The sequence below is a fragment of the Loa loa genome (assembly GCF_000183805.2).
Source record: "Loa loa unplaced genomic scaffold supercont3.8, whole genome shotgun sequence".
NCBI classification, from domain to species: domain Eukaryota; kingdom Metazoa; phylum Nematoda; class Chromadorea; order Rhabditida; family Onchocercidae; genus Loa; species Loa loa.
Window position 1 is genome coordinate 303726 of NW_018108188.1, and position 13060 is coordinate 316785.

At 30.8% G+C, this 13060-nt stretch overlaps 5 protein-coding genes across 5 annotated transcripts in view; 1 reads left to right on the forward strand and 4 right to left on the reverse strand.

Moving 5' to 3' along the window:
* Positions 1 to 1854: 1854 nt before the first annotated feature.
* On the reverse strand, positions 1855 to 2702 carry LOAG_16565 (hypothetical protein; the record flags this gene model as incomplete). The annotated part of the gene is made up of 2 exons (XM_020449218.1): positions 1855 to 1946; positions 2498 to 2702. 2 exons carry the CDS (start codon positions 2700 to 2702, stop codon positions 1855 to 1857), a joined length of 297 nt encoding a protein of 98 aa, XP_020307287.1.
* Positions 2703 to 3216: 514 nt separating this feature from the next.
* LOAG_16566 (hypothetical protein) lies at positions 3217 to 6092 on the reverse strand (the record flags this gene model as incomplete). Its single annotated transcript, XM_003143754.2, has 5 exons — positions 3217 to 3281; positions 4070 to 4144; positions 4280 to 4473; positions 4904 to 5097; positions 5931 to 6092. 5 exons carry the CDS (start codon positions 6090 to 6092, stop codon positions 3217 to 3219), a joined length of 690 nt encoding a protein of 229 aa, XP_003143802.2.
* A 2042-nt stretch (positions 6093 to 8134) lies between these two features.
* Positions 8135 to 8834, reverse strand: LOAG_08223 (hypothetical protein; the record flags this gene model as incomplete). Its single annotated transcript, XM_003143755.1, has 3 exons — positions 8135 to 8388; positions 8534 to 8640; positions 8692 to 8834. 3 exons carry the CDS (start codon positions 8832 to 8834, stop codon positions 8135 to 8137), a joined length of 504 nt encoding a protein of 167 aa, XP_003143803.1.
* Positions 8835 to 11726: 2892 nt separating this feature from the next.
* Positions 11727 to 12205, reverse strand: LOAG_08224 (hypothetical protein; the record flags this gene model as incomplete). The annotated part of the gene is made up of 2 exons (XM_003143756.1): positions 11727 to 12028; positions 12181 to 12205. The coding sequence occupies 2 exons, from the start codon at positions 12203 to 12205 to the stop codon at positions 11727 to 11729; spliced, it is 327 nt and encodes a 108-aa protein (XP_003143804.1).
* Positions 12206 to 12389: 184 nt separating this feature from the next.
* LOAG_11331 (hypothetical protein) overlaps positions 12390 to 13060 on the forward strand; it is a 5890-nt gene continuing 5219 nt past the window's right edge. The window contains exon 1 of the mRNA XM_020448332.1: positions 12390 to 12599. Within this exon, the coding sequence (XP_020301514.1) occupies positions 12461 to 12599 (139 nt within the window). The 5' untranslated portion in view covers positions 12390 to 12460. The remainder of the gene's footprint in view (positions 12600 to 13060) is intronic.

Here is a 13060-nt window from a genome sequence, read left to right on the forward strand (position 1 = left end):
CATTAATCATAATATGGGATAGCTTACTAGCTAGATAGCTTACTAAGCCAAACAAATGAATGGGAAATGGATTGGAGGGTAAAACAGATTGAATGTGATTTCAATTTTTTGGAAATGTTTTTGTCTCTCCTAAGGATATTTACTTCCTAAAGACAAATTAAAGTGCATAAAAGAAAGACAAGATTAAAACTATTTTCAATAATTCTTACAATATCTTTCAATTTTTTAATGCTAATCAATAAGTTGTTAATTCTGCATAATCCTTTTTAACAATCAAATCATTTTTATTCCAATCTTATAGAACTATAAAATAATAATTTAAGCAAACTTTTGGGATAAAAAAAGTATATTTTCACGATCATTTTCAGATTTCATAATCTGTGTTATTTTGTAATAATTAATGGTATAAAAATTGCTAAATCTGTAAGTCAGCAATTTCAAACATCAAATTTACTTCAAAATCATTGTAACTTTAAACTGGCAATTATAAATTAGCACCTTTTCTTCGATTATTACTTTCCTAAGACATGCAAATGGTTCGAGTAGATTGCCATTTCCCGTTTTCGAGCAGATCACTCCAAAATGCTCATCCACGAATTCCATCAGCTTAACTTTAGATTGAATTATAATTCGACATTTATTTGGTGGCATTGAAGTAAATTTTACAACTTCTAAACATCTTCCAAAACCAGAGATAACGATAATCTTAGAAATTAAAAAAAGAATTATCTTTTCTCAACAAAAAATAAGTAGTTTCAAAGGAAATACGTTTATTTTGGAGTATGTACTGAGACTTTCCGAATCTTTTCTTTTTTGATTATATCAGTAATTTTCGCACAAACAACAAGAAATTCCTCATTTATGAACTTTAAAATAACTGTTTATAATGAACTTTTTTGAATTCATTGCAATATGTGCGGGGAAATAAGTTTTTGGCGTTTTGAATTTAGATGGCCTATTTTTGAAATGAAAAATGATCAAAATGTGTCGCCATTCTACTTTGACATTTCATTTCGCTGTAAAATCTAAGTGAAGAACACATTTCAGCCCAGTTATCCTCATGTTCGTAAAGCCAAGTTTTCGTATCATATTCATAGCCTAGTCATCTTATGCGTAAACTTCAAATTTGATAATGTTTTCTAAAGTATTTGTTTAAAGAATTTTTTGACGCTTTGTTCCTTGACTATAGAAAAATTTGAAAATGGATTGGGATATGATAATGTACGGTATTGTCCTGGCAATTATTGACAAGACTAGTTGTAATGCAACTATCGAAGATGACATCCAGAAGATCACACAAGTCACTCAATTCTTTTGGATGATAGTTCAAAAACGGTAACAAAATATTATCAAAGGATCGATGCCGGTTCTGTATCATGTTCCATAATCTGAAATTGACCCAATATTAGATTTGCTAACCACGTTAACAGTTAGTCAGAATACTTTTTCTGACAGGTTTCTCAAATTATTTTAAATATATTTAAAATGAAATTTCAATCCTGGGTAGAATTTCTTGAACAAACTTGATCATGGGTGCATAACACCGAGCGATTTGTTCCTCCTGTTTCGCTGTACAACTGAGTGACTTAGCTGCAACTTAAGTTTGTTTATACCAATTCATATTAAGGAATAATTAATGAAATGGATAATAGAGAGTATAACAATGCAATAACAATTAATGCAAATGATAAAACTTCAGTTCTCGAAAATATCATTTAAATTTTCAACTGTTCGAACATGGATTGATGGATTGTTCCAACTTCACAGCGAATAGTTAGCTTCTTTCTTGTTGTAATAATTTTCATTCGATTTATCAAATTTTTCACCTTTTTCATATTTATCATCAAAAAACAATCACCAACTTTTGGGAATACCCACGACATTTTCATCATCGTCGAATGCTATTTCAACTGTTGGATCTGATTCCAGATAGGTATTTTCTTCCACTAGAAAATTTAATATTTAAAAAACAACCAGAATTGAACAGTAAAATTTAATTTGAATTTAAAATTTTATAACTAAACATTGGGCTGGAATTGGAAGAGCTTAAGCTCAAAATCGTACACAAAGAAGCAAATATTTCCCATGTAACTATTAAGTTTTTGTTGTAATTACGACTAAATAAATTACTTTAATCTTGCATAAAAACTTTGAGATTTCTGTCCTAAATAAACATACTTGAACTGAAAACTTTTAAATAATCCTTCTCTATAATCAATATGCATATTTCTTGATTTATTTGTTACCTGTAACAGTAACAATAACTGTGTCAAAAGTTTTCATCTCTTGTATAGCACATTAATTCAGACGTAAACTTCCCTGGTAAACCAAATTTCAACATATTACGCTGTCACAATACTGCTGTAACAGCCTAAACAGGTGTGATTGTTTTTTCATACCGTACGCAGAATTTCGCATCATATAAAATATATGCTGATTTATTCTGAATTAGTCAAATATGCTGCTTCATTGATCGGATCGATGTCGAATATCTTACCGTAATCCAAATTAAGATCAATTTTTTGAGCAGGCGAACGGCGATAATTAGAAATTTGTTTCTTCTTGCTGAGAGACGGGCTGAATAAGTCATTAGTTGAATTTGTCTGATGAGATCGTTCAAATGCTTTGCTCTCATTTTGTACTCCAATTGTTGTGAATGAAGCGGAAGTGTAGAAGTTGTCAAAATTATTCCGCACTGTCATATACCTTTGAGTTGAAGGCCTTGCTTTAAAATCGAATAGAATTCAAGTAGAAATAAATTGTTTTAAATCACATAAAATTTGCAAAATCTAACAATGTTTGTCGCCGAATTTCATTTAAACCGGAACACAATGTCTTAAGCCATATTTATCTTCAATGATCGCATTCTGATGAAATTTTGTCATATTCAAAATTTTGGCTAAACCTTCATCTATCTAAAATTGCTGTTAGGTGCACCAAATTCGTCCAATTTCTGGCGATAAATTATGCATGTATCTTTCCTTTTTCTCACCTCATGCTTGCTACAGATCAGAAATTTGAAATATAGAACGAAAGTTCAATAATGCTTCCGTAAGATTAAAGATCAAAATTCATATTTTCAAAGAAGTTAACGATTTTTTATGTTCAGTACAATCCGGTGAAAAAGATTCATGCTGCGTGGGATATATTTTCTGGTCAAAAATTTTCCCAGTTATCTTCCAGAATTTTTTGCAAAACAAGGCATATATTTTTGTATTACTGACCATTTCTTTCTTCATCAAGCACTGGAAGCGCAGCTGGTAACTCATTTCGTATATATGCTGAAAATTAAGTGGTACTAATTATGTGACAGGTGTTATGTCAAACTTATCTTTCTCTATCACACAGTTTATATGAATTTGTTCCAATTTTGTGAATTTTTGAATCTCATAACTTAAAATTATTTATAGAATCCCTCGTGAAATGTTTTCAATAAATTCGCAGTTCAAACATCCGAAAATCTAAGCTGTAATTTATCATAATTTGTTATAAAATAATTAATTTATTCCATTAAAATCGTCCAAATGTTATCCGATATACTCTCGCTGTTAGTTCAATATTATTCAACTGATATTACTCCCAATTCATATAATTGTACAATTTAAAAAACAATTTTTGTCAATATTTTTCAAAAAGGAAGATAGTAAAACATTACTAAACTTTACCTAAGTCTTCATTAGTGCAAGCATGCATTCATGAATGAAATATCTGCACAAGAAGCTTAGAAAAAATTTGAAATTTATTAAAATGTAAATTTTTTCTTTCACTTTTTTGTTTTTAATTCTTTTTCCAAATCAAATTAAAACAAAATAAACCGATACAACATTTATGAAACAAATGATAACATCCTTTTTTCTTATCAAATTATTTAATTCAAATATTCTTTTTTCATTTGAAAAAAAAAGTTGCTGGTTGACATTCAAAACGAGGAAATACTCAAAGAAAGTTTTGTTAAAGTTTGCTAATTCCACTAGAAGTAATTCTCAAATTTTTTCTCAGAAATTTTCTTAATTAAAATTTTTTTTCATCAATTTTCCTTCCTTTTTATCAATTAAATGATAAAGCATACTTTTGCTAGCTTCTTCAGTAAATTCACCGGTGTTATTCATTTTTGTAACATATTTCGCCGATTGTTGTACTAATTCTGTAAATACTATTTGTCGTCTATTTTGACAACAATTTGCATAATTAGTAGCGATTTGAAATGCAAAGAAAAAAATGAAAAAATAAATGAAATTTGAGAAATTTTGCGAAAAAGAAAAGCGAAAAAGTAACTGACCCTTTTGAAGAGCACATCCAAATGAAGTAATTGCGTCAACAAGGATATGAACACCGGAATTTTGGCATTCCGATCGTACGGCAGGTGATATACAATTGAAAAACATGGGTATACCAATACATTTACCTCCTCTATAGGTAGACGATGAAATGTCCTGAATGTGTCGCCAGCAGTGCTGATCGGACATGAGCGCACTAAAATTGAATGTACTATCCAAAAATGTGTCTTTAGTCCACTTTAAATCAGCTGATTTCACATATCGCAACTATGTACTAAAGTAGAATAGTATACTGTGTACTAAAGTAGAATAGTACTTGAATTTAGTAGATGAACTGAAGTCCAATGGAAAAAATAATTTTTTTGTGAATATATTTTAAGTTTTGAAAAAGTATTTTTGTTAATTAAGCAGTCGGCACTTTGCATCTACTCTAACAGCAGTGTGATATGATATGATATCAATAAACGACCTCTTATCGCTGCGAAATTTAATAAACGAAAAAAGAATAATGAAAAATTTTCTTTTTCCGAAGTCATTCATTAATTATTCTTCTCTCGGAACATTTAGTTTCATTATAGCTTTGAATTGTTTGGGGACAAAATTTGGTTTGAAAGTAAAAAAAATACCTGTGGAGACAGTCAAACTTCCCGAATGCAAGTTTGGCTTTATTTCCACAATAATAGCGCATATGTCGTTGTATGAAAATTATCATTTCATTATGTTTGCATTTTTCAAGTACTTCAGATGTCATACATGTTGAACGGCTGTCAAGATAAGCGCTGCAGAGAAACAACACGGATTCTCGGGAATAGAATGGTACCTAAAATGCGATAGTTTAAAGTACACTGCAACAAATTATCATAAAAATCGAATAAATCTCCAGAAAATTTGTTGCAACTTCTTTCCAAAAGAAATAAAATGTTGAAAAATAGCATTATCAATCGAAATTTTCAAATCAAATTGCTAAATTACCTATACTGATTGCAGCACGTTCATATTTCATGTATAGATTTCAAATTTTTTAAATAAAAGAAGCCAAAACGAGTTAAAGTGGTTGGATTGAAGCAAATTAAGTTAAACAATCGTAAAGCAAAAGGAAGCGAATGTCATTCAGTTGCCTTATCTTAACTAAACAGCTTTGAGTGATAACCTTTGTTGAACTTAAAGTTAATGCACATTTAAATTTGATCTAAACAATTTATATCTGCAAATTTTGGAAGTGGTTAGTATTCTTCTCCTAAACAGTTGGTTTAAAATTTTGGAAAATTTTTCGATCAGTTTGTTGTTGTGTTTTTCTTGCGCATTTCATTTTTTCACTGAAGAGCAATGAGATGAATTTTAATCGTTTAGAAATATAAAAATAAGATGAAACATTTGAATAATTAAATTCATAATGATAATTTGATGGAAAAAATTTCGATGGATTCTAACTATATTGCAAACGATGGTTCCGATCTTCTATTTTAGGTTTCCAACATCGAAAATTTCAAAGTTTGCGAATATTAAGAAATTGAACGATAGAATACAATTAGTAGTTTAATTCTACCGTAACCCGTTTAATCAATTTCAGCTCAATTTAAATCAGGTGCACTTCGTTAAGTAAATTCAGTTTGATCTTTTATTTTATTTATTCGAAATTCATTCAAACAATACCGGATACACAAGATTTGAAGCATGAGCTTCTTGCACTCGTATCATTTCCCATAGATCGAGCCATGGTCGTAAGCATCGTCCAAGTTTGGTGTGATCTGATTCTAGGTTACACTGTGCTGAGATGTTGATTGCTATAAATGAAGAAGCTATTGTATACCACATTTTTTCAAACAATCAGTTAATTGTTATGCCAAGTAAACACAACAAAAAGATCCTGGTTACCTAATATATATCAGCCGATCAATAATACCGATAGCAAGACACAGAAGATAGGTAATTTCTAATCATTCTAACTTCATTTATAAAAATTGTTTTTACTGGTTATCTTCTGGCCTGCGGTCAGATGAATTATTGGGCTTAACTGATGTTCATATTATCATTAAGTTGTCATAATCATTCCTTCATCTTTTACTATTCTAATGCCATTATATCTGTATAGTTTCCCGTTATTATGAAAATGATTTAATTCCTTTTCATTAATCTTAATTTTTAGAATATTTCTCAGTTCCAATTTAAGAGATTGGTGTGACAATATTTCCGCAAATATTATGTCACAGTATTTTTTGCTGAAATAAAGAAGTATGTCAAGCTAGCTTAACAAAAAGGTTACATTAGGTAGACAAAATAGAATCAACAAGGTATCTTAAATCGTGAAATAAGTTATCTTAAATCGTATCTTAAATTGAATTTTAAAGCCGGAGGCTGAGATTTTTCACCCATTTATAAACGTAATAACCTAACACAGTCATTATCGAGCATGTTTAAACTTCCAGACAACTACCAAAATATTATGAAATGATTAGCGATTTACTGATTGTGATAGTCTTATCATCCAAAAATTATTTGCCTTCATTGCATTTACTAAGTATGGACTAGACGAACCATACGTAAAATGAAATGAGAGAAGTTTAGTTTTGACCTATCTCTTTGGCTTTAGCATCTGAATACTTTGGTTCAAATATTTACCAGGTACTTATTATTTTGCTATAAATTCCCACCTTTATGGAGATTTAATGATTTGGCAGTGGTATCCCGCACTGATAATGTTCCGCATTTATCACCCCAACTATTTCAATGTATATGTTATACATACACCAGTAATTCGACCGTTGAAGGAATATCACTCATTTCCTTTGTTGGAAAGTTTAAAAAAAAATTCTTCAAAAGCATTGAAAAAAATGTTTTGTTCAAGTAGCAAATAGTGAATTTTTTAAATAAAAAGTCAGGATTTCTTTAAAAATATGCTCCTAAATTGAGGAATGATTTCAAAAGAAATTTATAATTAATTTTTAAAGCAAAAGGAAATGAAGCATTTGTGCCATAACAAATTGGAATAAAGTAATTGCAAAACTGGAGAAAATGAAGATAAAAAAAAGAGATGTTAAGAAACATTGCAACGCAGACGATACTGCCACCCTCCAATGCATATTACATTAATACAGGAAAAAAAAAATTTAAAAAATAGGACGAACATTACACAACGTTAAACAATAACTCATATTTGATAACTTGTTACACAGTTATATCATCCTGGTTCTTTGCCGTCATTTGATCATCCTCGGGATGATTTGAAACAATTGTAAAGAAATTTGAAAAACTTCAGGCTGGAAAATTTAAATGATTTCATTCGTAGAAACTTATCAGCAAGCTTCATGTTTTCCTGCAGTTTAGTAATGTTTGAGACATACACAAAATTAAAAAAAAGAAAAAAAAAGCACAGATTTAGTTGCGGAAATTAAAAGTTATTACACTTTATCTTTTATTTTTCCCATTCTCAATTCATTAATCTAAACCTTTTTCATCTTCAAATTTCAACTTCTGCAGCACTATCTTACTTCTTTGTTCGAGAGTTCAAAGTTGAATTTAGTAGACAGATAGTAGGTCTCTTGCTAATCCCTATCAATTATAAACGGTAAAACTATTTCTTGACAAAAAGATAAATTTTTCCGATGATTCGCATTGTTAATTAACAAATGAGAGAAGAATTTTAACAAAAACTTGACATTAGCTAAGTGACTGAGCTTTATTCCAGTACCAACTGCTATTGAAGTGAATATCTTAAGTAGCGATCACTGAAGTAATGGGTAAGGTGAAAAAATTAAGGAACTTACTTCGGCTGAAGATACATCGAGTTATCAGTGCCACAATGAATATCAAAATTAACAGCTCTCGCATCATTGAGTTGAATATTTTTATAAAATCTGTTAAAACAAATGATTGGTGGATTTTGGGGTAGTTAACTTGCAAATTGCAATAACTGATAAGGGATCGAGTCGAGTTTGTAGAGCAGAGTTGCTGCTATACCAAACTTTGAAAATCAAAAATTGCACAGAGAGCAAATATACAGGAGCAGAAAAAGAATAGATAAATTTTAGACTCCGATCAGAAAGATCGTGTAAAAAGGGCTGAAAATTACGATTTGTTTGATTTAACAATGAAACGGATTGAATAATGTTTACTTAAAGTTTAATTGCTATCATAATCCGAAAGGAAATAAATCAAATTGATTCTGTTCCAAATGCCGAAGATGAAAAAAAGAAGAAGAAGAAGAAAGAAGTGATATCCCAGCAGCTCGTCCCTGATGAGGTGACGATTTTTTTTACCAGCGAAGTGGAAATGATGTTGTGGTGTAGGACTACTGATGTATGTTACAACTGCAACTGTGTTATTGGATGTCGATGGCCGTCTCCTGATCGGGATGATGATTATCCTGAATCTGTTCTATTTGTTTCGAAGAATATCGAATCCTATTGTTGTTTACCTGATTATTAACCACGCCCCACCTAATATAGCAGCATTATTCAAGATCTTGGAAATCTCATCCCAGCTGCTGAAACCAAATAACAACAAATAGATAAGAAACTCTCCGGATGATATCGATGATTCAGTCAATGGATCCAGCATATCCGAGAGTCAAAGGTAGGATCAAAGATGATCGCCCCTACATTCTTAATAATTCTTTATCAATACTGAAAATCGCAAAATGTTTTACATTTTATGTTAAAGTTTTAAAATGCGGGAAACACCGCTTCAAAATGTCATTGTTTTAAATTGTAAATACTCACTGATATACAAAGAAATATCCCTATCCATCACATGCAACCTCTGACAATGTTCTTTTTTGTCTTGACGAAATTTCATATCATCCCATTAAATCGCTCATTTGCCAAAATCAACGGGTTTTCGCAAATCAAATAATCGGCTTGAAAAAGAGAACTTGACGATCAATGGTGATAAATGATACCAAATTATCCACACTGATTAGAATGACTGTAATTATTCCTCTACATAACTGATTTCACTCATTAACTGCTGATTATTAAAAACAAATATATAATAATATAATAACTTGCAGAAGTTTCATAATGCATAAAAATATGTTTGAAATATAATATATCGTAAAAAATATAATGTATTTTACTTAACCCAGAATAAATAATAACAAAGATCGGTTTGATACACAAATGTCAGTCAGTCAGTCAAATAAATGTCGTGTTAATATTACTAATACAGTGTAAAAATGGGCTAGTTAAAGTTGACGGTCGTAATGAGCAGATGACAGATTCAGTTTCTTTTCGAAAGTTCTTTTAAGGATATATTTTATTGCAAGTAACAAAAGTTATGGCATCTCTTAAGTATCATGAATGATCATGGGTTAGTGTAAATACTAAAATCGTTTTTGATCAGAAAGTATAACTGATCATTAGATCATAAAAAGGGGAGAAAAGAATTTGTTTGTAAATCCCATCCTAAAGTTATGAAAAAAACATCACATCGCTGGTAATATTTTTATTTCGCCAAAAAACTTCAATTATCTATTCCTTTCTCAATTCTTCAACCTGTTAAAATTTATTAAAAACAAATTTTATAATCTAAAAATCGAACAGATTGGGAAATTTATCACCACATAATATAACTGAAACGGATATACTCCTGTACAGTAGCGCTATGAGAGAACTGCTGCCATTATTGACTATTTTCGATGTCACAAACTGGCCAATATTTGTCCACCTCATCGTCATATTTCTTCAAGACATCAAATATCAACACTCTCTAAAGATTACACTGGCAATATGCAAAGAGCAATTACATTGTCAGTAGTATGTACCAATGATATAATTAATTCCTAAATATAATCTTACTGAAAAATCATTAAATAGTTTCGGGTTATAAATAATACTTTGTCGGTAATGTTAACTCACATTCGGATAGCAATTAAGATAATTGAATACTACAGTATCAAGTAAATAAGCCATCTTTCCTCATTTGTTTATTTATTTGTAGTCGTTGCTTTTTGTTTATTTATATTCATTCTTATTTGGACATTTTTTATTTCTTTGTTTATTTTTCCTGCCTGTTTTCTTTATGAACATATTTGTTTACATGATTGTTTGCCAGTAATATTTTGCTGTTACTCTTGATTATCACTGATTATCAGTGAGGAAGCCTCAATACAAACAGGTAGCAGATACCTGCTATTTTAACTATTTGGGTTTAATTCTTCAGTTGGATTAATTAATTCAGTGACTGTTCGACCAAAAAATTACGTAAAAGATCTGACAATCGATATTATCAACTTCTTCCAGGATATCACTTTGTCGTCTCTGCAACTGCATAATCGCTATAACCAAAACAGGAATATACACAATCGAGCAATCCCTAATGATATGTCGGTAAAATTATAATAGTTAAATTATAGAATTTGAATTCGAAAAATTCTATTCATTAAACCTGTAAATATTCTTCTCAGTTGCTAGAATTCCAAGCATTAATTTATTTTATTGGGAATCTGCCATTTCACGTAAGGAGTGAAAAATGCTGTTTTTTATGACAACCATCTTCATAATAAAAACAAGTAAGCGACTGACACTATTAAAATTGCTCGATTATTCGATGCATGATGGCAGATGACCAGACCAAAAGTTTGGCACGGTCATATAAATCTGAAAAGAAGACGGTCATCAAAGTTTGGTGTTCACGTTGACTGCCTGTTTGATGTTAATGATTTCAATAATTCAAAACTTTTTACCAGTAAAAATGAGTAAATGGAGAATAAAAGACTCTCCTCAATTCACTCAGGCCCGGACATCCAATAAATCATAACAACCGATAATGACATACAAAAATTTGTTAACAACTTTCGGACAGTTGATTTTAACCTCATTTCATTTCAATTTGTATGATATTATTCGAGGATTTTTGAGATCATTCCTCGCATTCCCTTAAAATGTAAATAATTTCATCAAAATGCCTTTCTTGATGGAATGCGAAAATTTTCAAATTTGTATATCAAAACATGAGAAGCATGTGTAAAATTTTGAAATAGAAAAATGAAATATAGAGTGAATGCAAGTTTCAGATGTTATTTGAAAAGAGCATCAGAGTTCAATCAGTTTCCGATTCTCCCGTTCGGGCCTGGCCAGCTAGAGTGGTACTATTATACCGTACTAATCACAAGGCATATCTACCCAGGATAATCAAACATTCTCAATCATTGTTAGCATTAGCTGAAATCAGGAATAGGATATAAAGAAGGGTGGAGGGGGTATTGCGAGATGGTGTAATGAGATGCTCATGCACTATCATCAGTAGACAGCAGGTTCGACTCCGCAATAGAAACAGACAATGATGTCCTTATAGTTCAGCGTAGTCCGACTGGACGGTGTTGATAAATTCGCCCCTATCTGAGTCTTTTCATTCGAAACGTTGCAGAATGAGTAGAATTACGGTTAAAAATGATGAGAAGGTTAAGCCTTACAATGATGACCACCATGATCTTTGTCTCCCTACCCGATGTCAGTGCTTTAAGTCACGAAGATGGAAGGTGCTATCGGTAGAACGGCTTCGTTTGCACATTGCTTTCTTGTAACTTTTCGGTGGCTCCAATATGATTAGAGCTCTCGCGAATATATCCCGGTGACCGCTACCATTTACATATTCGCAAGCACTGAACCACCTCGAAGTCCTAGCCAATTCGCTCCAATGCACTTCTGCTAACCATTGAAAACTAAGGCCGCGTTTTGTTGGCGGCCAATCCCGGGCCGCGTTTGGAGTGTTTGATATGATGTGGTCGGTTGATGTCTGGTTTTCTAGTACCCCTGTGTTCCATTTGCATTGTTTCTGGGTATAAGACTGAGGTATGTGAGGCTTTATTTATCGATATATCACTGCGTGGTGATAGTCCACTGAAATCCCAACTTCCTTAGCTATTAACTGAAGAGTCGAGAAGCAGTGTTATAAATGATGGAACCGTGTAAAGAATCAAGAGTGAACATGTTAATTAGAACTGAGAGATCGTGGAGAGTTGTATTTTTCAGATGGGATAAACCGGAAGTCCTCACTGAAATATTCTCTGATCTTAATAATTATAGGTGTGCTGTATTTATTACTCAACGAATGGTTGACATGCTAAAGAATATGCGTGCACGCAGTGTATAAGGAGTAATATGTAATTAAAGTTTGCAGAGAATTTGTTTGACGCATAAGGAATAATTGTGGCAAAGTAATATCATCAGAAAGCATTGGTGTTAATGTTTTACGGTTTTGGGCAAATGGTTGCAACGCCATCAGGGAATTCTTCATCACTTGCATCAAGTACTAGCGGTACACAACCAACGTTACAACAGCAAATAACGACGAATCATCAAATTCCCAGTACAACTACTACATGTTAGCGTACCATTAACATATGTATTACTAATTGTCGTGTTTATACTTAGGTTTGATGTTTTGTGAGAAAGTGGATCTTCGAATTAGTGGTTAATATCTATTCTCCATTATTATTACTATATTTACTACTATTATTATTTATTGATTTATTTATTTGTTTATTATTTACTATTTGGCTTCTATTGTATTATTTTTTATTTATTTTTTATTCACTATTTGTTATTTATTTATTATTTATTTACTCATTTATTTATTTATTTACTTATTCATTTATTTATTATTATTATTGTTATTATTACTATTATTATTATTTATTATTATTATTAATTATTATTATTATTATTATTATTATTATTATTATTATTATTATTATTATTAATTATTATATTATTATTATTATTATTATTATTATTATTATTATTATTATTATTATTATTATTATTACTACTACTACTACTACT